General features: G+C 45.0%; 1 protein-coding gene across 1 annotated transcript; it reads left to right on the forward strand.

The window, feature by feature from the left end:
* The first annotated feature begins 7 nt into the window (after positions 1-7).
* LOC130296649 (melanoregulin-like) lies at positions 8-27,994 on the forward strand. Its single transcript, XM_056548406.1, has 5 exons — positions 8-159; positions 15,007-15,166; positions 19,846-19,936; positions 20,856-21,022; positions 27,617-27,994. Exons 1-5 carry the CDS (start codon positions 80-82, stop codon positions 27,833-27,835), a joined length of 717 nt encoding a protein of 238 aa, XP_056404381.1. The 5' UTR covers positions 8-79; the 3' UTR covers positions 27,836-27,994.
* Positions 27,995-27,996: the final 2 nt, after the last annotated feature.

A 27,996-nucleotide genomic window follows, 5' to 3' on the forward strand; every position in this document is an offset into this window, starting at 1 on the left:
ATTTTTTTGTATATTAACACCACCCATTCTAAGACCCCCATCCCACCACTCCCATGCCTTACAGTAGTGACCCCCCAGCATGGCAGAGCGGAGGTCCTTCTATCGCTTCTTGTGCTGCTGCTGTAATGAGGAGGCACCAGAGAAGAGCCCTTTAATAAGGTAACCGATGGGCAGACTGTGTATATATATACTGTATATGCCTCTGGCCCATGGCTGTCCAGGCATGCTAGAAGTTGTAGTTTTGCAACAGCTGGAGGCCCCCTGGTTGGGAAACACTGCTCTAACGTGTCTTGTACGATACCATATATGATCTACTCCAGTTCTGATATTGCTGTATATGCCTCTACAGCAGTGTTTCCCAACCAAGGGGCCTCCAGCTGTTGCAAAACTACAACTTCTAGCTAGAAGTTGTAGGTTTGCAACAGCTGGAGGCCCCCTGGTTGGGAAACACTGCTCTAATGTGTCTTATACGATACCATATATGATCTACTCCAGTTCTGATATTGCTGTATATGCCTCTACAGCAGTGTTTCCCAGCCAGGGGGCCTCCAGCTGTTGCAAAACTACAACTTCTAGCATGCCCGGACAGCCTTTGGCTGTCCGGGCATGCTAGAAGTTGTAGGTTTGCAACAGCTGGAGGCCCTCTGGTTGGGAAACACTGCTCTAATGTGTCTTAAATTATACCATATATGATCTACTTCAGTTCTGATATTGCTGTATGTGCCTCTACAGCAGTGTTTCCCAACCAGGGGGCCTCCAGCTGTTGCAAAACTACAACTTCTAGCTAGAAGTTGTAGGTTTGCAACAACTGGAGGCCCCCTGGTTGGGAAACACTGCTCTAATGTGTCTTATACGATACCATATATGATCTACTCCAGTTCTGATATTGCTGTATATGCCTCTACAGCAGTGTTTCCCAACCAGGGGTCCTCCAGCTGTTGCAAAACTACTACTTCTAGCATGCCTGGACAGCCTTTGTAGGTTTGCAACAGCTGGAGGCCCCCTGGTTGGGAAACACTGCTCTAATGTGTCTTATACGATACCATATATGATCTACTCCAGTTCTGATATTGCTGTATTTGCCTCTACAGCAGTGTTTCCCAACCAAGGGGCCTCCAGCTGTTGCAAAACTACAACTTCTAGCTAGAAGTTGTAGGTTTGCAACAGCTGGAGGCCCCCTGGTTGGGAAACACTGCTCTGTGTCTTATACGATACCATATATGATCTACTCCAGTTCTGATATTACATGTATCACACACTAAAGTCTGTGTATTTGCTGGGGCACTACAAGGCACAGCATTCCCCCAGAAGTCCTCCTGATCTTTTCAGTGCGATACCATTGAACCAGTACTATACTATAAAAAATTTAAAAAAAAATTCTAGGGTATACAAAGAAATGTCTGCTTAAAACCCCCTTTCTATCTTTGGGCTGTATATCTGGTGTTAAATCTCAACCTTAGGAAAGTGAAGCTGAGCTGCAATACCAGATACAGCCCATGGGCAAGAGTGGTGGCGCTGTTCCTTTTTTTCATTAGTGATATTACGTCTCCCGCTAAATTGGAGATGAAAATAAATGAAAATAAATATTGTATAATGTTGAGGGATTGAACATAGGTAAGGAGGTAAGGTAAATTTATATAGCTTTTTATTTATTTATATATATATATTTTTTTTTTGTGTAGTAATATGTTGTTGTTTTTTTCCATATGTACTGTCTTTAAAAAAAAAATAAAATAAAAAAATCAATAAAGATTAATGGGAAAAAGAGAGTCAAATGCCATTACAGTGCACTGGATTTAGTGGTTCTGGGCTATGGTCAAAATGCACCTATCCCTGCTATTTTAAAGTTTTTTTAAAATTTTTATTTTATTTTTTTAAATCAACTGGTGCCAGAAAGTTAAACAGATTTGTAAATCACTTCTATTAAAAATTCTTAATCCTTCCAGTACTTATCAACTGCTGTATACTACAGAAGAATTATTTTTCTTTTATTGGATTTCCTTTCTGTCTGACCACAGTGCTCTCTGCTGACATCTCTGTCCATGTCAGGAACTGTCCAGAGCAGCATATGTTTGCTATGGGGATTTTTTCCTGCTCTGGACAGTTCCTGACATGGACAGAGGTGTCAGCAGAGGGCACTGTGGTCGTGACAGAAAAGAAATTCAAAAAGAAAAGAACTTACTCAGTAGTATACAGCAGCTAATAAGTACTGGAAGTATTAAGATTTGTAAATTACTTCTATAAAAAAAAAATCTGTTTAAAAAAAAAAAAAGTTTTCCACCGGAGTGCCCCTTTAAACCCACATAATACTACTATAGCACCATATAGTGCCAAGATAATGCTGCCATATACACAGCGTATAGTGGCTAAATAATATACAGCATTTATATACTGTCAATAAAAATAACTTTTGCCACATCCTGCAGTCTGGGATCGCAAGAAAGAGGGGAGAGAGATATTTGGCAGCTGTGTCTTTAAGACCAGGATGGCCCCGTAGGGTTACATTATAAGTCGGTCCTGGTCACGTGACACAGAAAATGCGCTAAGAACCTACTACTACCGTTTCGTTCTTGCGATCAGTCGGATACACAACACACAACTCTGGCCCTGTGTTAACCCTATAATCTGCAGAGATTATCCTAAAATACCTTTTCATTGATGTAGCAGGCGGATTCATACGAGCATAATTTGCATTTTTTAAAACATCCCTGCGGTAATCGCTATGATGCTGTCAGTTTGGATCATTAGACCAGGAATTGCAGCCACAATAAGGCTAATGCTCACACGGCTGAATTTCCATGAAGAATTCTGCCAGAAATTCAGCAGAAATTTACTGCCCATTGACTTCAATGGGATTTCGCTGGCCTATTCACACAGAGGAAATTCTGCAAGGACTTGTCTTAAAATGTGTGGAATTCGGCAACGGATTCCCATTGAAGTCAATGGGGCTTTGAACTTCAGCATAAGGCTGGGATCACATCACGTTTTTCCCATACTGTTTTCAATCAGTTTTTCTAAAGAAAACCGTATGGCAAAAAAACGGATGGAACAGTATGGGAAAAAGTAAACCGTATACTGTTTTTAAAAGTGCCTACAGTTCCGTCCGTTTTTATGAAAAAAAAAACATACGTTTTTGAAAATGTTGTCCATTTTTAATGGGAGGGGTCTTGGGTGGGGACTTTAGGATGCAAATGCGCATGTGCAAAGTAAAAACCGTATACAGTTTCCCATTTACGTCCATGTTAAAAAAAAAAATGTATGCGGTTGCTGTACGGTTTTTAAACAGGAGACAAAACCGTGGTCAACCGTATTGCAAGCAAAGTGTACGCAACCAGATGCATGCGGTTTTCAATTATTTGTCTATGTATACGGTTTTCAATACGGTTCCATACATTTTCAATAATGAAAAAACTTACTTAAAAAACGTGGTGTGAACCCACCCTAATTCTGTCATGAAGTGAATCGAGGCAGAAAAAAACGTTGCGGTGGCGCTGCTCGTTTAGGTCAATTTCACAAAAGGGTCCAGAGGTAAAAAAAAAAAAAAAAAAAGTATGGACCCTTCGGAGGACATCGGCCCTGAACCTGCAGGCTGCAGCTCCAGATCACACGTCTGTACCCCAACACGGAGGGGTTTTATGCATGAACCCAGGGTAATCTAAGGTGAGCACAATACCACCCAGGGCAATTGGGGACCCTTTTTTTCACACGGAAATACACGAGGCGCTGCCCTCCATTTTTTTTTCTCCCACTTTCTAATTCAGTTATAAGAACACAGAAATTCAGCGGAAATTCCGCAAAAATTCCACTGCAAGCTTTCCGGAATGGAATTTAAAAGCTTGCAGTGGATTTTTTGCTGAATTTCCGCAGAATTTCTGTGTTCTTATAACAGAATTATGCTGAAATTCAAAGCCCCATTGATGTGTGAACGTGGCCTAAGGGTGATAAAATGCACCTGTTTAATGCTCTTATGAATGCAGCGCGAGGTCACTGTGGGGACCGTAGGAGAGGGGTTAAAGGGGTTATCCAGGAAAAAACTTTTTTTTATATATATATGTCATCTGGTTCCAGAAAGTTAAACAGATTTGTAAATTACTTCTCATAAAAAAAATCTTAATCCTTTCAGTACTTATGAGCTGGTGAAGTTGAGTTGTTCTGCTCAGGAACTGTCCAGAGTAGAAGCACATCCCCATAGCAAACCTCTTCTACTCTGTGCAGTTCCCGAGACAAGCAGAGATGTCAGCAGAGAGCACTGTTGCCAGACAGAAAAGAACAACTCAACTTCAGCAGCTGATAATTATTGGAAGGATTAAGATTTTTTAATAGAAATAATTTGCAAATCTATTTAACTTTCTTGAGCCAGTTGATTTAAAAAAAAAAATAGTTTTTTCCTGGAATACCCCTTTAATACCAGGGTGGTGCGGACCACATTCTAATGGATGTTGGAACATGCTCAAGGTTGTGGTCTCCATAGGTTCTTAAAGGGGTACTCCGGCCCTAAGACATCTAATCCCCTATCCAAAGGATTGGAGATAAGATGTCTGACCGCGGTAGTCCCGCTGCCGGGGACCCCCGCAATCTTGCATTCGGCACCCACCTCTTTGAGCTACACGCCGCGCTGCCAGCTCACAAACTGCCGGTTGCCGAGCCTGTGTGCCGTCACCCCCCGCTATGCAAGTCTATGGGAGGGGGCGTGACGGCCGTCACTCCCCCTCCCATAGACTTGCATAGCGGGGGTGACGTCACACGGGGGCGGAGTCGTGACGTCACAATACTCCGGCCCCGTGGTCGGCACCCGGCAGTTTGTGAGCTGGCAGCTCGGCATGCAGCTTAAAGAGGTGGGTGCAGCATGCAAGATTGCGGGGGTCCCCAGCGGCGGGACCCCCTTGGTCAGACATCCTATCCCCTATCCTTTAGACACCAGGGCCTCCTTAGGCTATGTTTACACGACAAAACCACAAGGAAAAAAACGGGGTCATTTAAACCACAAGTATTACAAACGTATACATTTTTATTGATAAACATTACATAAAAAAATGGAGGAGTTCCATTCAAGGTTTTGTATGTTTACACAACTTAATTGCTTCGGAATTTCCACAATTGTTTCCGAATTTCGGCGGAATTTCTGTGTGCTCAAAACATTAAATTTCACCAGAATGCAAAGCCCTATTGAGTTAAATGGAATTCCGCCTGCAAAATTTAAAGACAGTTTTTTACATTTCTGCTGCGGGAGTTTCTGTGTGAATGGGACAGCGAAATCCCATTAAACTTAATAGCCAGTAATTCTGCACAGAAATTCTGCTGTGTGAACATAGCCATAGGGTGCTCATGAGTGCCTTTGTCTCAAATTCCTTATTTTTGGTGTGAAGCCCTCCATCCTCTATGGAGGCCACTACTATAATAAACCAAGTAGAAAGTACTTTAACTCAAGCATATTGATGTCTTTATGGTTTGTGGCCCATTAGGGGGACTGCATTGTGATGCTTATTTATGCTAATAACATACATTGTTAAAGGGGTTATCCATGGAAATTTTTTTTTTTTTTTTTTTTATATATATCAACTGGCTCCAGAAAGTTAAACAGATTTGTAAATTACTTCTATTAAAAAAAATCTTAATCCTTTCAGTACTTATGAGCTGCTGAAGTTGAGTTGTTCTTTTCTGTCTAAGTGCACTCTGATGACACTTGTCTCGGGAACCGTCCAGAGTAGAAGTAAATCCCCATAGCAAACCCCTTCTACTCTCTGCAGTTCCAGAGGCAAGCAGAGATGTCAGCAGAGAGCACTGTTGCCAGACACAAAAGAACAACTCAACTTTAGCAGCTGATAATTATTGGAAGGATTAAGATTTTTTTAATAGACGTAATTTAAAAATCTGTTTAAAGGGGTTCTCCAGTGCTTAGACATCTTATAAGATGCCTGATCGCGGGAGTCCCGCCGCTGAGGACCCCCGGGATCTTGCACGCGGCACCCCGTTTATAATCAGTCCCCGGAGCGTGTTCGCTCCGGGTCTGATTACCGGTGACCACAGGGCCGACGGCGTGTGACGTTACGCCTCCGCCCCTTAATGCAAGCCTACGGGAGGAGGCGTGACAGCTATCACTCCCCCTCCCATAGGCTTGCATTGAGGGGCGGAGCGTGAAGTCACACGCCGTCGGCCCTGTCTAAGCACCGAAGTACCCCTTTAACTTTCTGGAGCCAATTGATACATAAAAAAAAGTTTTTTTTTCCTGGAATACCCCTTTAAACCTGCAGGAAACTATATTACAAGCTTTAAGGTTGGTAAAATCTTAAAGGGAACCTGTCATCACCTTCATACAACCTGAACCAGGAGCCATAAAGGTGGTCAACAGCATCTTCTCCCCGCCCCACCAGCTTTGAATAATACATCTGTGATAGAGGGTGTGATGAGGGCAGATGGAATTACCCTAGGTGCAGATGGCATTAACCCCTTGTATTCGTGACGCTAGGGCGTGGTTTATCCTCAATACCACCTGAAGGTATACCGCTGGATCCTGGGCTAGGCACGGGGGCAATATTGACACCGACGCCAAGTTACGGACAACGGTATCTTTACTGAGTAACAGATGGAACAGTCTATACAGTTCAGCCAGGGCCCACGGAGGTGACCAGTGACTCAGAGACCTTAAGGGCTTGCTGGGACTTGTAGTAGAGGTGGATAATTTAGTGCAGGCCACATTGACTAGAAAGATGATTTTGATTTGACTGACAGGACTGTGACTTACTTGCAGGTTTGTAGCTTGTGACTGCAGACTGGACTGGAGGCCTCCTATGACTCTGGACACACATTTAGGAACGACTTGACTGGACCTCAGAGCCTGCAAATGCTCCACCCAGGGCTTATATGGGGGAGGCTCTGGTGGGGTCCCATTGGTCACCCTTAAGTCACCTGGTTACTGATATCTTCTGGGTAACAATCACATGGTTAACAGTCTTAAAGATACAAAACCCTTGCATATATATACACCGTGTTTCTCTGGATCTTATATTAATTTTAGTCACGAAAAACACACTAGGGCTTATTTTCATCGTAGGGCTTATTTATTTATGGTATGTACATTTAACAACATACCGTACATTGCCCCCCAATGTCCCCCCCCCCCCCCCACCGCCGGATTATCAGCCCAGCGCAGCACCCCACATCGGGGGACTAATCGTACCGTGTGTCACCCACGAGGGCTGCGTCTCCCCCCCCCCCCCCGCCAAATAGTTATCAGCCGCTGCGCTGTTCTCTGTATTCCTGTTCCCGGGCTGCAAATATTAAAAAACAAACTTTAACTTAAATTCGTCCTCCGTTCCCCCGTTGCTAAGGAACCGGCCTCATGGTCCCTCCGCTGTTCTTGCTGCTTCCTGGGGATGGGAACATCACAGCCTTCAGCCTATCACCGGCCGCAGCAATGTCCCGCCTCTGCCGATAATGGGCCAAGCCCACTGTCATATAAGACGCCAGCCGGTTCCTTAGCAACGGGGAACAGAGGACGAAGGTAAGTTAAAGTTTGTTTTTTAATATTTGCATTGGCATTGCCTAGGTCTTATTTTCGGGGTAGCCCACCCCGATAATCCAGCTAGGGCTTATTTTCGGGGTAGGGTGTATTTTCCGGGAAACAGGGGGGGGGTATATATATATATATATATATATATGTGGGAAGCCTATCAGGCTGAATTTGTGGGAGGGGCTTTGGCTATTTAACATCCATCGGCCCCTCCCTCTGGGCGTATGCTGGGTTGGCGAAATTGCGGGGGTTCTTTCGTTGCGTACGCTGGGTCAGTTGTGTGGTGGTGCAGGTAAGTGCCGGGTGACCGGCAGGTTTCTTTTACTGGGGACCTGGTCTGTTGCTATTGCTCCCCTCGTTTGGCGGGCAGGCTCCAGCACCCAGCGTGTTATGTAGGCGGCGGTCCGTCGGTGCAGCGCATGCCCGGGCTGGCCGCAGTGAACACGGCCTCTGGATCCAGCGGCAGCTGGCGGCATGGCAGGCACGGGGAGACGCGACCCACTTGGGTCTCCCTGTGCCGGCGTCTCACGTGCAACACGGGGCTCTGAACGGGCGGAGTCACAGCATGCCAGTGAGCCGGCGGTATAGCTCCACGGATGGCCAGCAGGTGGTGCTGAAAAAAAAATAATAAAAATGTGTGTGTGTGAGGAAATGTTAGGCTTACAGAGTGTATTGGTACCATGCAGTAATAGGGGCTGGCTCATGGTGCACCGGTGTCAGGCCACAGTTCCTGACACATGCACTGTCGCAGACAAGGGGCAGCTTGTAAAGTTAATAATACGATAATGCATATTACTGTGGCTTCGGTTTAGGGGGGGGGGGGGGTGGTCATGCATATCGGGGTACCGGGTCAGAAGCTTGGGGTAGTCAAGTAATTAGTGGGGTTGGGGTAGTTTCAGGCATAGGGGGGGGGTAAGGGGGGGTCAGCATGTATGGGTCAGAGGTGGTAGGTGGCGCGTAAACCATATGGTTAGTACACTGTTAGTTTCTCTTGCAGTTTAGGTGGGCTGTATACAGTTAGGTTGTCGTTACGTTCCTGGTCATTGCAAATTTGGCTACGGTCAGTACCAACCGTACGGCGGTTGTTCATGTTATTTATTCACGTTTCACGTCGGTCATCACTTTCGCTAGCAGACGCTAGTTCACGTCATTTCAGTCAAATGCTTAATACTCCTGTTACATTAGTTAATGTTACGCACTACTGCTGTTACACATAGGCCCTGAATCACTGTATATCTGACTCGACATGTCAGATAGGGTTCAAGGCGTCATTGCTACTGTCACGCATACAGAGCATTTCGTTTACACGGGTAGTGGTCACTGCGATCTTGACTCTTCTTCAAGGGTGATCACTTGCCTGCGGTGGTTGCTGACACGTCTTCAGAGCCATCGCTAGTTAGTTAGAAACGGTGCACACTATAATCTTGACTCGCAGTCAGGAGGTGTTCACGGTTTAATTATTCATGACTATACGCGTCATGCACACGTTCTCGGTCAGACACACGGTCAGGCCTCGTTTCAAACTATTCAGGTGGTACTCTGGGTCGCACTGGCACTACGGTCAGCACTCTTGGGTTCAGCCACATTGCACGGGCAGTCTGCAGCTGTAAGCTAACATTAAGTATGTATTCGATTGTTTGCAGGGTTACAGTCGATTTGCTGTTCGTTCAGACGTCTTACTGTTGTGTTACAGTGGTGGTAAGGTCAGTCAGTACTCAGCAAGGGGGGTACACGTTTCTCATATCTGGTGACTCACGATTACCGTTTTGTTTCCCCGGCACCCGTTACGGCCCGGACAGGTCATGTCTCACGTGTCAGACATAGAGGACCCGATGTCCATCCCTGATACACCAGCTAGAAGCTCCGTGCGAGGGACGCCCTCCTCTGCAGCTTACAGGGCTTGGACGATCCCCAAATTGATGGAGGAGTTGCGCAAGAGAGCAATTCCATTTCCAGCAACCGCCCGAAAAGCAGAGTTGTACAAACTCCTCATGGCGGATCAGGGGGCTGGCGACAGTCAGGAGGGGACCTCGAGCCAGTCCACCCTCTCTGAACTGCATGCAATGATGACTTCCATGTTGGGCAGGCTGGATTCTCTGGAGAGAAGGGGCATTCAGGGGCCTCCAGCTCCAGCAGCATTGCAGGCGCCAACGCCTACACAGATGTCTGCACCTGTTCCGGTAGGCAACCCAGGTAGGCGCTCTGGGCCACCAAGGGTGTCACCAGTCCATTTTGTCCCAGCAGCCCTGAGAAAAGACATACTTGAAGGGAAGGACATCAATTTGGCGGCCCTGTTGCTATCTGCCTTCGACGTTGAGGACACTAGAACGGTAGCATGCGCTGACTTATCTGTTGTCCTTAAGAGTAAGGACACCAGGCTGAAACGGAAGCTAAATATCCATGAGTTTGTGATTGCCTTCAGCAAATACAGGGAGGTGATATGCTCAGCCAGGTCGGAGCGCAGAGAGGAGATCGACCTGTATTTGCTGAGGGTTACTGAATACGCATACAAATACGGTGGTACACATTTCTACGATTATCATAGAAGTTTCTCAGCCATGGCAGCGGCGGCCTTCAGCCAAGATGGGTACCTCACGGACTGGAGCATCGAAGATTCACAGATGTTCTGCAGCCACTTCGCAAATCTCAAATTCCCCGCATGTGCCGCCTGTCAATCAATCACGCATACTACGGCGTGGTGTGTGGGGCTGGCTCAACAGGGCGAGCAGGGCGCCACCAGACCGTCCACTTCCACGGACAGTTTCAGCAGGTCCGCACCTTCCGTGGATAAGTTGGGCCGTCCAGTACACTACCTCGGAGGCTCACAAATTTGTAACAACTATAACATGTCTTCGTGCAACTTCAGCAATTGCAGGTTATTACACGTCTGCTTCTACTGCTTCAGGGCACATCCGGGCTCTGCATGTAGGCAGAAAGGGCCAGCATGACTAGGCGGGGTACGTACCCCAGTCCTGGCCGCTCTGCTCGCGGATCACCCGGACCCAGATTGGGTCCAATGGTTGATCAATAGTTTTGATAGAGGCTTCCACGCCGGCATGGTCACACTGCCGCAGGCCACATTTGAATGCGACAATCTGCTGTCTGCCGTAAACGATCCCGCTGTTGTCACTGAATTAATAAATGCTGAGCTAATGAAAGGTTATATGATTGGCCCCTTGTTAGTTTCTCCATTCAGGTCTTGGAGGGTCAGTCCGGTAGGGGTGGTAACAGGCAAGTTCAATGGGAAAAAGAGACTGATATTTGACTTGTCGGCTCCTCATGGGTCACTTGTCCCCAGTATCAACTCTCTCATTCCATCCGAGGAGTTTAGCATGCATTATTCTTCCATAGACCAGGCTATTCAGGTCATCTTGGCGCTCGGCCCAGGGACTTGGATGGCGAAGGCGGATATCACTGACGCCTTCAAGTTGCTGCCATTGCACAGGGACCAGTGGCAATGGTTTGGGCTCAAATGGCAAGGGGCATATTATTTTGCTTCCAAGTTGACTTTCGGATGCAAGAGCAGCCCGTGGCTGTTTGACCAACTGGCCCAGGCATTGCACTGGCTGCTGGTTAATGTCTCTGGATGCAGCCAGGTCATCCATTACTTGGATGACTTTCTTCTGCTCAGTCGCCCGAGGGAAGAGCCGGACCAGTTGGTCAGATTGCTGAAACTGTTCACTGATATTGGGGTGCCAGTGTCTCCCAAGAAAACGGTCGGTCCAACTAAGTGTCTCACCTTTCTGGGAGTAATCCTAGATTCAGTCGCAATGCAAGTCAGCTTGCCCACTGACAAACTCAACCGTATCAGAGACACTATCCACAAGTACACGGTCTCCCAGGTCACGACCAAGGGCGAGTTGCAGAGCTTGCTGGGAATGCTGGCATTTGCTATGCGAGCAATCCCGCAGGGCAGAGCATTCGTATCCAGAATATTGTCTTTGCTGCATGGTGTCCCTCATCAACACAGTAGGGTTTGGTTAGATTGCCAAGCCCTGGCTGACCTGAACATGTGGGATAGGTTCATGGCACAATGGAATGGGACGGCTATGTTTGTCCCGCCAGCCTCCGAGTTGTCCCCCAAGATCTGCACCGATGCGTCATCTTCCATCGGTTATGGTGCAGTGTGGGGCAGCAGGTGGATGGCGGGCCAATGGTCTAAGCAGGTATTGGCTCTGGCAGGCTTCAGCAGCACTTCGGCACTTTTTGAGGTTTTCCCCATTGTAGCAGCTGCAGTGACATGGGGCGACAAGTGGTCAGGGCAGACGGTGGAGTTTCAGTGTGACAATCAGGCGACAGTTGCCATAGTCAACAAGGGCAGTTCCGGGCATGCTACTGTCATGTCATTCATGCGCAGACTAGTCTGGGTGTCCTTACAACACAACTTCAATTTTGTAGCCAGACACATACCGGGGGTAGACAACACGGCCGCAGATGCTCTGTCCAGGGCTAATTTCCATCTCTTTTCACAGGTGGCTCCGCAAGCAGACGCAGTAGGAACACAACCCCCTTGCCTGGCACAATTAATCTTGGACTGAATTATTACACACAGGTGGCCCGGAAATTAATGTCGGACGCCTTAGCCCCCAATACCAGAAAGGCCTATCATGCAGCACACGACACCTTCAGGGCATATCTGTCGCAACATAGCATCCCCTTTTCTTACGACACCACTATCATTCTATCTTTCATCGGTTTCTGCCACTCTTCTCTGCACCTATCTCATAGCACTATCAAATCTTACCTTTCGGGCATTCAGCATTTCATTTCTTTATCCCACCCAGACAGGCTATCTATCCTATCATCTCAGGCTGTCAAGGCTGCGCTCAGAGGGGTGGTGGCTCGTAGCGCCACAGCGCCAACTCTCAGGAAACCGATCAGCGGCGAGCTGTTCCGAGCCATGTCTGACGCATTAGCCAATAACCCGTTTGGCTTCGAGCGCAGTCTGATAATCAAATCTGCCATTTATCTAGCCTTCTATGGCTTCCTCCGGCCGGGTGAATTTTCATGTGTCAGGCGGGGAGCGACACATCCACAGAAGGCTCATTTAAGGTGGCAGGGTTCTTGGTTCGAAGTTTCACTGTCTGTCACAAAAACTTGTAGGTGGGGGGCGGTGGTTAAGTATTTTCCTTCAGGCAACAACTGGTGCCCGGTGGCGGTGTTGGCACAACTGGTTGAGTTCCTCCATGATAAGCCTCCGGAGTCGCCACTGTTGCCTTTCGGTGGGGGTGCTCTTACCACTTCTCTTTTCACATCGCATGTCCGCACGCTGCTTGGTAATTTAGGACACAACCCCAGAGAGTTCTCAGGTCACTCATTCCGCATAGGAGCAGCATCGGCGGCCTCCAGGCACAAAGTGCCTGTACATGTCATCCAGAAGTTGGGGAGGTGGCGGTCTGATGCATATACCACTTATGTCCCAGATCCCTCAAGGGAAATGGCAGAGGCATTTCAATTTTTGGCGCTATAAATAAATGATACTTAATTACCCTAACTGGTGGTGTATTTTTGCCCTCTATAGGCGGACCCTCGACGCGGTTTTCAGGCACACCTCAACCGCTGTTCTATGTTATAAGTAGAGTTTTGTGTTAGGTCTTGGTAAATCTAGTTTCTTGCAGGTGGCCTTGGCAGGAGATAACAGGTAAGCCCACGCACGGGTCAAAGTCCTGACCACAAATATATATATATATAACATAGGGGATAATATACAATTACAGCAAACAGATGTGGGGGGCCCAGGGAACACTGCAGGAGGCTGCCTGACAGGGCAGCAAGGGTACGGGGTAACACCTCCCGCACTGGGCCACCACACATCTCTCCTTATAAACAAGCAGTGAGAGATCTATCAATCAAGGCTGGTGGGGTTGGAAGAAGCCGCTGTTGACCTTGATGCAGGGGCGTAGCTATAGAGGTAGCAGTCACACTAGGGCCCTGGTGCCTAAAGGGGCCCCAAAGGACATCTGCCCCATTAGAGACCAGTAATATAATTGGCACATGGGGCCCCGTTGCAGATTTTGCATCGGGGCCCAGAAGATACAAGCTCCGCCTCCGCCTTGATGACTGGCGGGTCAGGCTGTATGAAGGTGATGACAGGTTCCCTTTAATAAAATAATAGGTATATTACTTTGCCAATTGTATTATATGTACTGGAAGGTTGAGTCACTTACCTTTAGTGATGTCTAGGGTGGTTCTATAGGCCAACAATGCAGCTAATTCCCAGGGAGCATAGAGTAAAAGGAGGAAATAACGTGAATAAGACGACTTTATCATAAAGCTGCTGTTTCTTAGTGCCAAGAAGTTCTCAGAGGGGAGTCCAGCTGCTGCCAATGTCCAAAACCAAAGGAGCGGTGAATCAAACTTCACTTTAAATCAGTGGTCTCAAACTGTGGCCCTCCAGACATTGCAAAACTACAACTCCCAGCATGCCCGGACAGCCAACGGCTGTCCGGGCATGCTGGGAGTTGAAGTTTTGCAACATCTGGAGGGCCACGGTTTGAGACCACTGGTTTAAATGGATCTCTGAAGACCCATGGAAAATAATGGGCTGGCTAAAGGGTACAGGCCCGTTCATGGAGTGGGCGTCCACGGCCCATGATTAAAACAATAAAAGAATGTTTATTAAGTAAACACATCGTCTATTTCCTTATGTGGTGCGAAGATGAGGTGTATGGGGCAGATGGTATTAATCCCTAAATGTTCGTGACGCCAGGGCATGGTTTTACCGAGAACCACCTGAATGGTAGCACCGCTAGTCTAGGCAGGGCCAATAAGAGTCCAAGGCCAGGTCAGGGTTAATGGTAGCTTTTACTGAGGTAGACAGATGGTACAGTCTATACAGCTAGGCCAGGATCCCAGAGAGGTGACCGGTAACACAGGGGACCTCGCAGCTTGCTGGGACTTGCAGGGACTTTAACAGACTTTAGGACTATAACTGACTTGACTTGACTGAAGGTAGTGACAGCAGACAGAGATGACTTGATTTACTGACTTGTGGCTGTAATTTTGGCTTGAGGCCTCCAGATGTGCTGGACACTGGCTCTGAGACATCTGGAGTGGACCTCAGGATCTAAGAGAGAGATTGTAGTACCTCCCCCTCTTATAAAGGGGGCTGAGCAAGGCGCCCATAGGCTAGCTGCGGGTCATCTGGTCACCTGGTGCTCTCTGGGTAACAAAACGTGACTTTAACATGTGACAACCATTGTCATGTGATCAATAACCATGTGACCATATCAAAGGTCCTTTACACATAATATACAATTATACAGATTATAGGGGTACAGTGCAGGTGAGCCCGGGGGACGTGCAGGGACTCAAGCTGATAGGACTGTGAGAGGCATATCCCGTACTGGGACATCACACTTACAAACATCCCTTGATTGTTTTAATGGTGGTCAGTGGTTGCTGGCTCCGCGATCAGCCCTGCGCCCTCTAGCCGGCCCGTTATTTCCCAAGGGTCTCCAGAGATCTGTTTCCATTGCAATCTTCTTCTCTTTTAGCGACACACTCTTGTACTTTGACCGGGAGGTGAAGCGTCGGAGGGCAGAGGAGGCAAATTTGTGGAACGAGCCCCAAGATGTGTCTCACACTGAAAGAGATGACGATCGAGAACTATACAACTTACTCCAGAAGAGAGCCCGGACACGAAGGGGGTCAGAGGTCAGTACATGAGACAAAATGACTCAAAATCAAGACAATTAAAGGGAAGTCTGAGCTGCCAGGGTCACTTTATAGAGCAGGAACAGTTAAGCTGATTTATATGTACACAAACTGACCTCTTTATTAGGTACACCTTGCTAGTCCCAGGTTGGACCCCCCTTTTTGCTTTCATTCTTCATGATATACTTTCTACAAGGTGCTGGAAACATTTGGGTCTATATGGACATGATGACATCAAAGTTGCTTCACAGCCATGATGAGAATCTACGGTTCCACCACATCCCAGCGGTGATCTATTGGATGAGATCTGGTGACCGTGGAGGCCATTGGAGTCATGTAACTAGAAAAGACAAAAGATACAGCGCTCCATGGTGTAATAAATGGGAGACCTGTGAGGTGAAGAGGTATATACTGATAAGGAGGCTCACCTGGTGGTGTTGTGTACCCCCCATACACAACAATGGTGAGCGCATGAAGTGTCCGCAGCCAAGCCGCCTGAACAAGAGAGACTTCAACAGGGGGGCCGGCTTTGAGAGGCGCAGGTCACAGGACAATCAAGGTAGGTAAAAGCAAGGGTAGTTTATTCTCCCAGCATGCAACGCGTTTCACTGCATCTGCAGCTTCATCAGGCATCTGATGGTGGTCAGTGATGCCTGATGAAGCTGCAGATGCAGTGAAACGCGTTGCATGCTGGGAGAATAAACTACCCTTGCTTTTACCTACCTTGATTGTCCTGTGACCTGCGCCTCTCAAAGCCGGCACCCCTGTTGAAGTCTATCTCTGCATTACCTATTGGAGTCATGTGACCTCATTATCGTGTATGAGATGATGTCATGTGACATGGGGCATTATCCTGCTGGAAGTGTCATCAGAAGATGGGTCCAATGTGGTCATAAAGGGATGGACATGGTCAGTAACAATACTCAGGAAGGCTGTCGGGTTTAAACATTGCTCAGTTTGTACTGAGGGGCCCAAAGTGTGCCCAGAAAATGTCCCCCGCACCATTACACCAGCAGCAGCCTGAACATTGAGACATAACACAATGGCCCTCATTTACTATGGGAAACCCAACATGTTTTGTAGGTTTGTGTGCCAGAATTTGCACCAGAATAAAAATAAAAAAAACCTGATTAACTCTCCATTTTGCTAAGAAAACCAGCATGGTCACCAAATAGGGGCGTGTTCCTGACATTTTCACAAAAACCCAACATATTTACTAAGGTTTCCTCAGAAAATGGGGTGTATTTGAGCTGAGGAAAACCCAATAGATCAGAGCATGTGTTTAAAAAAAAAAAAAAAAAAATGTAGGGAAAAGTTGAAAATGTAGGCAAACCTTTGTAAATACCGTGGAAAATAAATTTTAGGGAATTAAAACCCACAAAGAAACCTACACAACACTCTTAGTAAATAAGGGCCAGTGAATCCATGCTTTCATGTTGTTTAGACCAAATCCTGACCATGTCATCTGAATTTCACAGCTGAAATCAAGATTCATCAGACCAGACAACATTCTTCCAATCTTCCATTGTCCAATTTTGGTGACCTGTGCAAATCGTAGCCTTAGTTTCCTGTTTTAGCTGACAGGTATGGCACCCGATAAAAACCCCATGCATTGACTCTCCATTGAGAACCGTATGCCAAAAGATGCATCCGGTTGTGTCCGTTTTGCATCCTGTTCGGTTTTGTCAATTTTTTTTTTCCCGTGCCCAAAACTGTAGCCTACCACTGTTTTTGACTGGGGTGAAAAACCATATCGAAACATGTTTTTTTTTTTTTTTTTTTTTTTTTTTTAAACATGGGAGTCAATGGGAACCGTGCAGAACTGTATGTGGGTACGGTTCCATTCGGTTTTCACCATATGGTTTTTGACTTTGCACAGTTTTTTTTCTTGGAATTTCAATCAAACAAGTAAAACTTTATTCATAATGGAGTGAAAAGTTAAAAACGTATAAGTTTTTTTTCTTAAAAAAAAAAAAACGTTTTGATACAGTTTAGTCCGGTTTTAAGAAATCAGTATTTTATTACAAACTTGATACGGGAACTGTTTTGCAAAAACGTGGTGTGAACACAGCCTTAACCCCAGAGATAATTGCGCGTGAAAATCCCAGTAGATCAGCAGTTTCTGAAATACTCAGAACAGCACGTCTGGCACAAAACAATACCATTTTTTGTGCTACAGAAAAGTGGTGTATGCAGGTATTTCTATACCACAAAAAAAAAATCCAAGAGTCCAAGGCCAGGTCAGGGTTAACGGTAGCTTTACTGAGGTAGACTGGACTTGACCTCAGCAGAAATAGCAATGAATTTTTAAAAAATAGAGATTGCAGCTCCTCCCTTCCTTATAAAGGGGGGCTGAGCAAGGAGCTCATAGGTCAAACTGCAGGTCACCTGGTTAGCTGGTGCTCTCTGGGTAACAAAACATGTGAATAGAGCATGTGACAACCATTATCATGTGACTAATAACCATGTGACCATATCAAAGGTCCTTAACACTGAATATTAAATAATACAGCTTATAGTGGTACGCTGCAGGTGAGCCCTGGGGACGTGCAGGGACTCATGCTGATAGGACTGTGAGATGCATATCCCGTACTGGGACATCACAGGAAGTTTATGGATATACCACAGCATATGTTTAGGTATCATTTAAATGTAACTTCCACCACACTGCTATGGTATAGATGTGAACCAGCCCTTAGTTGCCTTCTGCACACAACATGAATTGGACAACATAGACACAGAGGTCGGCACTGTCTGACTGCTCTAGTAGATCAACTGCCGAGATCGGAGTCCACGCAGCTTGGACTAAAACTGCAGGATGACACCTCGTGAATCTATCTGTGTGCTCCAACCCGTAGAACCATCCATAAACAGTGCAACAAGGAGAAGAAAAGGGGGACACGTACAGTCCAGAGTAACTTCTGCGGTGTAAATCTGATGTCCCAGTACAGGATATAGTCCCGTACAGTACTTAGGCCCTGTCAGGTTGAGTCCCTCTGTGTCCTAGGGTTCTCCTGCAGCGACTCCCCCATAGTGTTACATGTATTATGTATAAAGGACTTTGAGTTAGTCACATGATAATATGGTCACATGTTCAATTCACATGTTTGTTACCCAGAGAGCACCAGCTAACCAGGTGACCTGCAGATTGACCTATGGGTTCCTTGCTCAGCCCCCCTTAATAAGGAAGGAAGAATCTGCAATCTCTCACTTGTTATTCATTCTCTGTTGAGTTCAAGTCCAGTCCAGACGTCTCAGAGCCAGTGTCCAGCACATCTGGAGGCCTCAAGCCTAAACTACAGCCACAAGTCAGTAAGTCATCTCTGTCTTCTGTCACTACCCTCAGTCAAGTCAAGTCTATTATAGTCAGTGTGGCTGTCCTAAAGTCTGTCAAAGTTACTGCAAGTCCCAGCAAGCTGCGAGGTCCCCTGTGTTACTGGTCACCTCTCTGGGATCCTGGCCAGCTGTATAGACTGTACCATCTGTCTACCTCAGTAAAGCTACCGTTAACCCTAACCTGGCCTTGGACTCTTATTTGCCCTGCCTAACTAGGACTAGTGATGCTAGCGTTCAGGTGGTTATCGGGAAAACCACGCCCTGGCATCACGAGCATTTAGGAGTTAATACCATCTGCCCCATACACCTCATCTTCACACCCCGTGGCACACCACAAATCTTTATTTTCGGCCCATGAAATATTCCAAAAACGCAGGACACCAGGGTCCACAGGTGGCCAACGGCTGTCCGGACATGCTGGGAGTTGTAGTTTTGCAACAGCTGGAGGCACCCTGGTCTACTGGCTCCAGAAAGTTAAACAGATTTGTAAATGACTTCTATTAAAAAATCTTAATCCTTTCAGTTCTTATGAGCTGCTGAAGTTGAGTTGTTCTTTTCTGTCTAAGTGCTCTCTGATGAATGTGTCTCGGGAACCGTCCAGAGTAGAAGCAAATCCCCATAGCAAACCCCTTCTACTCTGTGCAGTTCCCGAGACAAGCAGAGATGTCAGCAGAGAGCACTGTTGCCAGACAGAAAACAACAACTCAACTTCAGCAGCTGATAATTATTGAAAGGATTAAGATTTTTCAATAGAAGTCATTTACAAATCTGTTTAACTTTCTGGAGCCAGTTGATATAAAAAAATACGTTTTTTTTTCCTGGAATACCACTTTAAAGACAAAGAGGGAGATTTATCAAAACCCGTCCAGAGGAAAAGTGGCTGAGTTGCCCATAGCAACCAATCAGATCGCTTCTTTCATTTTTCAGAGGTCTTTTCAAAAATGAAAGAAGCTATCTGATTGGTTGCTATGAACAACTCAGCCACTTTTCCTCTGGACGGGTTTTGATAAATCTCCCCCAACGGGGGAGATTTATCAAAACCTGTCGAGAGGAAAAGTTGACCAGTTGCCCATAGCAACCAATCAGATAGTTTCTTTCATTTTTGGAGGCCTTTTCAAAAATGAAAGAAGCGATCTGATTGGTTGCTAAGGGCAACTGGTGAACTTTTCCTCTGGACGGGTTTTGATAAATCTCCCCCTAAGATTTCAGATAAAGGAGTAAGATGGCCGAGAAGACACGTGAGCTTTGATGTCAGGAATGGCTAGGATGCTGGAGAAGGAAGGACATGATGAATGGCGCAGTACCTTCCACGAGAGGCATGTGATTTTCCATCTCTCACATAGGGTTACCGCAGGCTGAGTTTCGATATCAGCGCCCACAGGCAGGTACGCAAAGATGTGAAAGATCGTTGGCGGGTGCTTCTGGAAAATCTAGGTGAGCCAGCGTGAACACGAACATGTTGGTCCTCCATTTTGTTTTCTTCCATGCTATTTTAAATGGGTACTCCGGTGGAAAACAATTTATTTTAAATCAACTGGTGCCAGCAAGTTAAACAGATTTGTAAGTTACTTCTATAAAAAAAAATCTTAATCCTTCCAGTACTGATCAGCTGCTGTTTACTACAGAGAAAGTTCTTTTCTTTTTGAATTTCTTTTCTGTCTGACCACAGTGCTCTCTGCTGACACCTCTGTCCATGTCAGGAACTGTCCAGAGCAGGAGAGGTTTGCTATGGGGAGAGCACTTGTGGTCATACAGAAAATAAATTAAAAAAAGAAAATAACTTTTTCTGTAGTATGCAGCAGCTGATAAGTACTGGAAGGATTAAGATTTTTTTTAATAGAAGTAATTTACAAATCTGTTTAAAGGGATATTCCAGGCAAAACCTTTTTTTTTTTATCTATCAACTGGCTCCGGAAAATTAAACAGATTTGTAAATTACTTCTATTAAAAAATATTAATCCTTCCAATAGTTATTAGCTTCTGAAGTTTTCTGTCTAACTGCTCAATGATGATGTCATGTCCCGGGAGCTGTGCATGATCGGAGAATATCCCCATAGGAACTGCACAGCTCCCGAGACGTGAGTCATCAGAGAACAGTTAGACAGAAAACAACAACTCAACTTCAGAAGCTAATAACTATTGGAAGGATTAAGATTTTTTAATAGAAGTAATTTACAAATCTGTTTAACTTTCCGGAGCCAGTTGATATATAAAAAAAAAGTTTTGGCCTGGAATACCCCTTTAACTTTCTGGCACCAGTTGATTTTAAATAAATTGTCTTCCACCAGAGTACCCCTTTAACCCTGGTTCCTTCCTTGTTTGTCTCAAATCAGATTATCTCCTTAATCCCTAGGTTTTCGGAATGAAGCAGATTCGTTGCTCTCTGTGACCTCTAACACCTCCTACAACAGTTTGCGGGACCCCACAGAGGCTCGCCGTCTGCTCAGCCTGTTAGCCGAGGACACCAGTATATTTGAACAACATGGTCTTCCGCCTCCTGAGAGGTATCTATTTGTTCTGGTAAGTCAAGTGATTTTCCCATCATCCCATCTTAAAAATTAAAGGGGTACTCCGGTGGAAAACACTTTAAAAAAAAAAAAAAATCAACTGGTGCCAGAAAGTTAAACATATTTGTAAATTACTTCTATTAAAAAATCTTTACCCTTCCAGTACTTTTTAGCAGCTGTATGCTACAGAGGAAATTCTTTTCTTTTTGAATTTCTTTTTTGTCTTGTCCACAGTGCTCTCTGCTGACACCTGATGCCCGTATCAGGAACTGCCCCTGCTCTGGACAGTTCCTGACACGGACAGAGGTGTCAGCAGAGAGCACTGTGGACAAGACAAAAAATAAATTAAAAAAGAAAAGAATTTCCTCTGTAGCATATAGCTGCTAATAAGTAATGGAAGGTTAAAGATTTTTTGACCCCTTCATGACCCGGGGTTTTTCTGTTTTTGCACTTTCGTTTTTTCCTCCTCACCTTTAAAAAACCATAACTCTTTCAATTTTGCACCTAAAAATCCATATTATGGCTTATTTTTTGCACCACCAATTCTGCTTTGTATTGACATCAGTCTTTTTACCCAAAAATCTACGGCGAAACGGGAAGAAAAAATCATTGTGCGACAAAATTGAAGAAAAAACACCATTTTGTAACTTTTGGGGGCTTCCGTTTCTACGCAGTGCATATTTCGGTAAAAATAACACCTTATCATTATTCTGTAGGTCCATACGGTTAAAATGATACCCTACTTATATAGGTTGGATTTTGTCGCACTTCTGGAAAAAATCATAACTACATGCAGGAAAATGTATACGTTTAAAAATGTCATCTTCTGACCCCTATAACTTTTTATTCTTCCGCGTATGGGGCGGAATGAGGGCTCATTTTTTTGCACCGTGATCTGAAGTATTTAGCGGTACCATTTTTGAAATGATCGGACTTTTTGATTGCTTTTTATTCATTTTTTCATGACATACAAAGTGAACAAAAATACACTATTTTGAACGTTGGAATTTTTTTGCGCGCACGCCATTGACCGAGCGGTTTAATTAATTATATATTTTTATAATTCGGACATTTCCGCACGCAGTGATACCATATATGTTTATTTTTATGTACACAGTTTTTTTTTTTTTAAATGGGAAAAGGAGGGCGATTCAAACTTTTATTATGGAAGGGGTTAAATTATCTTTATTCACTTTTTTTTTTTTTTTTTTTGCAATGTTATAGCTCCCATAGGGACCTATAACACTGCACACACTGATCTCTTATACTGATCATTGTTATCCCATAGGGACCTATAACACTGCACACACTGATCTCTTATACTGATCATTGTTATCCCATAGGGACCTATAACACTGCACACACTGATCTCTTATACTGATCATTGTTATCCCATAGGGACCTATAACACTGCACACACTGATCTCTTATACTGATCATTGTTATCCCATAGGGACCTATAACACTGCACACACTGATCTCTTATACTGATCATTGTTATCCCATAGGGACCTATAACACTGCACACACTGATCTTTTACATTGATGATTGTTATCCCATAGGATAACATTGATCAATGATTCTGCCGCTTGACTGCTCATGCCTGGATCTCAGGCACTAAGCAGTCATTCGGCGATCGCACACCAGGAGGCAAGGTAAGAACCCTCCTGCTGTGTCACAGCTGTTCGGGATGCCGCGATTTCATTGCGCCGATCCAGAACGGCTCCCTGAGCTAACCGGCATTTGTTTACTTTGACTTTAGCTGCGACGTTCAACTTTGAACGCAGTGTCTAAAGGTTTAATAGCGCGCAGCACCGCGATCAGTGCCGCTATTAGCCACGGGTCCCAGCCGTTGCTAGGTGCCGGACCCGACCCGCTATGACATGCCGTGGCCCCCGCATTATAGAATGGGAGCCGACCCATGACGTACATGTATGTCATGGGTTGGGAAAGGGTTAATAGCAGTAATTTACAAATCTGTTTAACTTTCTGGCACCAGTTTATTGAAAAAAAAAAAAGTTTTCCACCGGAGTACCCCTTTAAAAACTCTTTTTACGTCCACAGCAAACCAGATGAATGAGATCGTTCCCTATTGGTATAGGATTAGAAAAACTTGGCAGCGCCACACCCATCCTCAGGTTGTAAGTGGTATTGCAGCCCAATCCCATTCACTTCAAAGGAGCTGAGTTGTAATACAAGACACAACCGATGGACAGATGTGGCTTTTTTTAATCCTGTGTACCCCCTTTAAAGGGTGCCTCTCATAAAAAAAAACTTTCGATATATTATAGATTAATGTATGCAGAATAACTTTACAATTGCATGTTATTAAAAAATATGCTTCTTTCTATTTAATTTTCCACTTTGAAGAAATGACCACTAGGGGTCTCCCTACCAGTCCTGGCAGCAAGCATTTCAGACTCATGCTGGAGTCCTAAACACTACGAGCTGCCAGTCTGCTTTGTTCACAAAGGAGAACACTCAGAGCTGCCAGCCTGCTTTGTTCACAGCCTGTTTGGCTGTGAACAAAGCAGGCTGGCAGCTCTGAGTGTTTAGGACTCCAGCAGAAATGCTTGCTGACAGGACTGATCGGGAAAAATACAATAGAAAGAAGCATATTTTTCATTAACATGCTATTGGAAAGTTATTCAACATTCATTAATCTAAAATATATCAAAAGTTTATTTGATGAGAGGTCCCCTTTAAGGGTACGTTCACACATACAGAATCCTGGATTTGTAACTGCAGATTAGAAGCTGTGCTTAGTCTTTTAGTTTACATTGAAATCTGCAGCAGAAAATCCTGTGCATCAAATCTGGTATGTGTCAACGTACCCTTAAAGGGGTATTCCAGGAAAAAACGTATTTTTTATTTTTTATAACAACTGGCTCCAGAAAGTTAAACAGATCTGTAAATTTGAAAAAATAATGTAACCACACCTCAAGAACACCACACTACTGGGTACACAATGGAAATGAATTGGAAACAGCTGGTTTGAAACAAGTGTAGAAATTTATTAAAATACAATAAAATAATTTAAAAAGAAAAAAACAATCGTTAATATACAAAATATGTACTGCTTAGAGCAATATTAGATGTTACAATAATCTGCCATTGGGCCCTAATGGCAAGATTGATATATGTAATATAAAGCAATTGCCAGATCGGCAGCATATTCTGGATTATTGGCATTTATCAGCATTACATTGCTAGCACTTTAAAAATAGGCAATTGCTTTATATTACATATATCAATCTTGCCATTAGGGCCCAATGGCAGATTATTGTAACATCTACCGTATTTTTTGCCGTATAAGACGCACTTTTTCTTCCCCAAAACTGGGGGGAAAAAGTCGGTGCGTCTTATACGGCGAATACACACCTATCGCGGCGGTCCCTGCGGCCATCAACGGCCGGGACCCGCGGCTAATACAGGACATCACCGATCGCGGTGATGCCCTGTATTAACCCTTCAGACGCGGCGATCAAAGCTGACCGCCGCGTCTGAAGGGAAAGTGACACTAACCCGGCTGTTCAGTCGGGCTGTTCCGGCCTGCAGCGATCTCACCGCCGCGGTCCCGAACAGCCCGACTGAATAGCCGGGTTAGTGCTTACAGGACACCGGGGGGGACCTTACCTGCCTCCTTGGTGTCTTCTCCGTTCAGGGATCCCCTGTATGGCCGGCGCTCTCCTTCCTCGTCATCACGTCGTCGCGTACGTGCGTCGGCGTGAGTAACGACGTGATGGCGGCAACGGAGAGCGAGGATACCCGGCCGGCAGCAGAGACGTTCCGGAGCGACGGGGACACGGCGACAGCGATGGAGCGACATCCAGGGCAGCGGTGACGGGTCCGGAGCGGTGGGCACAAGTGAGTATTACCTCCTATGCAGTGGTCTTCAATCTGCGGACCTCCAGATGTTGCAAAACTACAACTCCCAGCATGCCCGGACAGCCAACGGCTGTCCGGGCATGCTGGGAGTTGTAGTTTTGCAACATCTGGACATCCGCAGGTTGAAGACCACTATTGGGTTCAAAATCTTTATTTTTTTGGATTTTGCCCCTAAAAATTGGGTGCGTCTTATACGCCGGTACGGTAATATTGCTCTAAGCAGTACATATTTTGTATATTAACGATTGTTTTTTCTTTTTAAATTGTTTTATTGTATTTTAATAAATCTCTACACTTGTTTCAAACCAGCTGCTTCCAATTAATTTCCATTGTGTACCCAGTAGTGTGGTGTTCTTGAGGTGTGGTTACATTATTTTTTCTATAATAATATAAATTTTGATCGGTGGCCGCATTAACCTCGAACACCTGGTTGTGAGCTGCACACACTTTCTTAGATCTGTAAATTACTTCTATAAAAAATCTTAATCCCTCCAGTAGTTATCATCTGCTGAAGTTGAGTTGTTCTTTTCTGTCTGACCACAGTGCTCTCTGCTGACACCTCTGCATGTCTCAGGAACTGTCCAGAGAGAGTAAAGGCAAATCCCCATATCAAACCTTTAATGCTTCGAACAGTTCCTAAGATAAGCAGAGGTGTCAGCAGAGAGCACTGTTGTCAGAAAGAAAAGAACAACTCAACTTCAGCAGCTGATAACTACTGGAAGGATCAAGGTTTTTTAATAGAAGTAATTGACAAATCTGTTTAACTTTCTGGAGCCAGCTGATATATATACATACATATATATATATATATATATATATATATATATATATATCACAGAAAAGAAAACGTCCGGCACTCGAGAAAATGCAGGTAAAACTTGTCAATGGCTTTATTCACACGCTTAGGCAGGACACAATCTGACGCGTTTCGCACCCTCAGGTGCTTAATCGTAGATCATATATATATATAGCAAAGTAGAAGCAGTGGCACTCCAGGCTGGTGAAATAAAGTGGTGTCTTTATTTACTCCAAAGTGAGCTACCGGTACGTTTCGGCAGCCTCCCGCTGCCTTTGTTTTTCCTGGAATACCCCTTTAATGGATTATAACATGCAATATAGATACAAGAACTTCATGTTATTTTGTCCATAATATTAAAATAAAAAATAAAGAACAACATATTTCATATGCAATATATTTATTAAAGTACAACGCTATATTCGTGTAGTGACTGGTGTGGTACTCCACCGGTCCTTCCCAAGCAAAACCTTTGCAAACTGCAAAACAACGGGGGTGGTATATATTGCCACCTGTATCTGTGGACTTAGATACGTGGGTAAAACCACCCGGGAATTCAAATGCAGGATTCTTGAACACATTGGTGATGTGAACAATAATCGGGATAAACCTATTGCCAAGCATGTTAACATTAAACACAATGGCAACCCTATAGTCCTCCAATTCCAAGCCTTGGAAATGATATCACCTTCCCAAAGAAGAGGAAACCTGGATAAAATATTAACACAAAAAGAAACCCGCTGGATCGTTCTTCTCGATACAGTCCAACCACATGGTTTGAATGAAAACTTGAATTTCACCAGCTTCATATAAACCTCGAACGCTTGTCCCTCTACCAGCCATTTCAATAAGTGACTATTCTCTATTCACCCTTTAATCCTCCTATCCCTACTCCGAGTATAACCTTATCCCCATCCTGGTTTCCCCCCCCCACTGGCCCACACCAGTCACTACACAAATATAGTGTTGTACTATAATAAATATATTGCATATGAAATATTTTGTTCTTGATTTTTGTGATAATGTCCTAACATATTTCCTACTACCCCAGACGAGTAACGTCCCATAATATTAAAAGCCAAGAACCCCCCCCCCCCCCAAAAAAAAAAAAATGCCTGAAGAAATCACCTGCCCGGCGCCCGAGCCACAAAATTTCATTCGGGCCGGAAGTTTGAGACCCCTGTGGTAGATTGACAACATATTTATCAGCTGCTCTATACTGCAAAGGAAATTCTGCTGACACCTCTGGACAGAGGGGTCAGCAGAGAGCACTGTGGTCGTGACAGAAAAGCATTTACAGCCGCTAATATGTACTGGAAGGATTAAGATTTTTTTAATAGTAATTTACAAATCTGTTTAACTTTCTGGCACCAGCTGATTAAAAAATAAATAAATAAAAAAAGTTTTCCACCGGAGTTCCCCTTTAACATACCAGTACCAATTGCTTTGTGTAGCACCCTATTAAACCTCTCCATCACAATGATGGGGACAATGTCAGACCTTGGCATTCCTCCTGGAAAATAAGATTCACTTTCCAGCCATTGCTTCTGAACAGTATGTACAGTAAGAGAATAGCCATATCTGACATGGGGAACATATGTAGCACAGAAGGAGTTCGATTTATGGTCTGCACTGAAGGGTCCCTCCGTGGCCCCCTCCGCCGCCACCTCCCCTCAGGCTTGTCACACAATGTTCCGGATTGTGTGATTTGCAGAAAGTGGTGACAGAACAGACAGCAATTACAGGTGCTAAATGTCAGCTCTGGAGTGTTTCATTCCACCGAGCCGTCTGATAGCGCTGATGGAGAGGAGGAAACCCCTATGGATTTTACCATGGAGAGCATAGAGCACCCGCACCCGCTTGGGATGCGTCCATAAAGGTGACACTATTTATTTATAACACTGGGACATGATGTGTTTCAGGACCGGCTCATCGTTCTCGACATGGGAACAGAGTTTGTATCTATTGCCAGACGGTTTTACCCCCCTGAGACCTTGGAGAGCAGCGACAAGGAGAGTGCGGAGCCCGGTAATGTTGTGCTGGTGAGTCCCGGCCGGCAAGACGAGGGAAATGGAGATAAGGAGGAAGAAGAGTGCAGCGAGGTGGATGAAGAAAGTTTCCTGGTCAATCTCACCGAGTGATAACTGGAGGCACCATGAGCTTCAACTACCTACTGTCATCATCTACTCTATGGCACTCACTATCAATACTGACCCTATCCTGCCCACTTCCTCTTAAAGGGGTATTTCAGGCAAAACCTTTTTTTATATCTATATATCTATATATATATATATATATATAT

This window comes from Hyla sarda, chromosome 12, assembly GCF_029499605.1.
Source record: "Hyla sarda isolate aHylSar1 chromosome 12, aHylSar1.hap1, whole genome shotgun sequence".
NCBI classification, from domain to species: Eukaryota; Metazoa; Chordata; class Amphibia; order Anura; family Hylidae; genus Hyla; species Hyla sarda.

Bases quoted from the DNA above. Each gene is read 5' to 3' on its own strand.
- LOC130296649 (XM_056548406.1), top strand. From the start codon at position 80: ATGGCAGAGCGGAGGTCCTTCTATCGCTTCTTGTGCTGCTGCTGTAAT. The intron at 15,167-19,845 runs GTCAGTACATGA...TCTCTCACATAG, and splicing joins GGACACGAAGGGGGTCAGAG to GGTTACCGCAGGCTGAGTTT. The intron at 21,023-27,616 runs GTAAGTCAAGTG...GATGTGTTTCAG, and splicing joins AGAGGTATCTATTTGTTCTG to GACCGGCTCATCGTTCTCGA.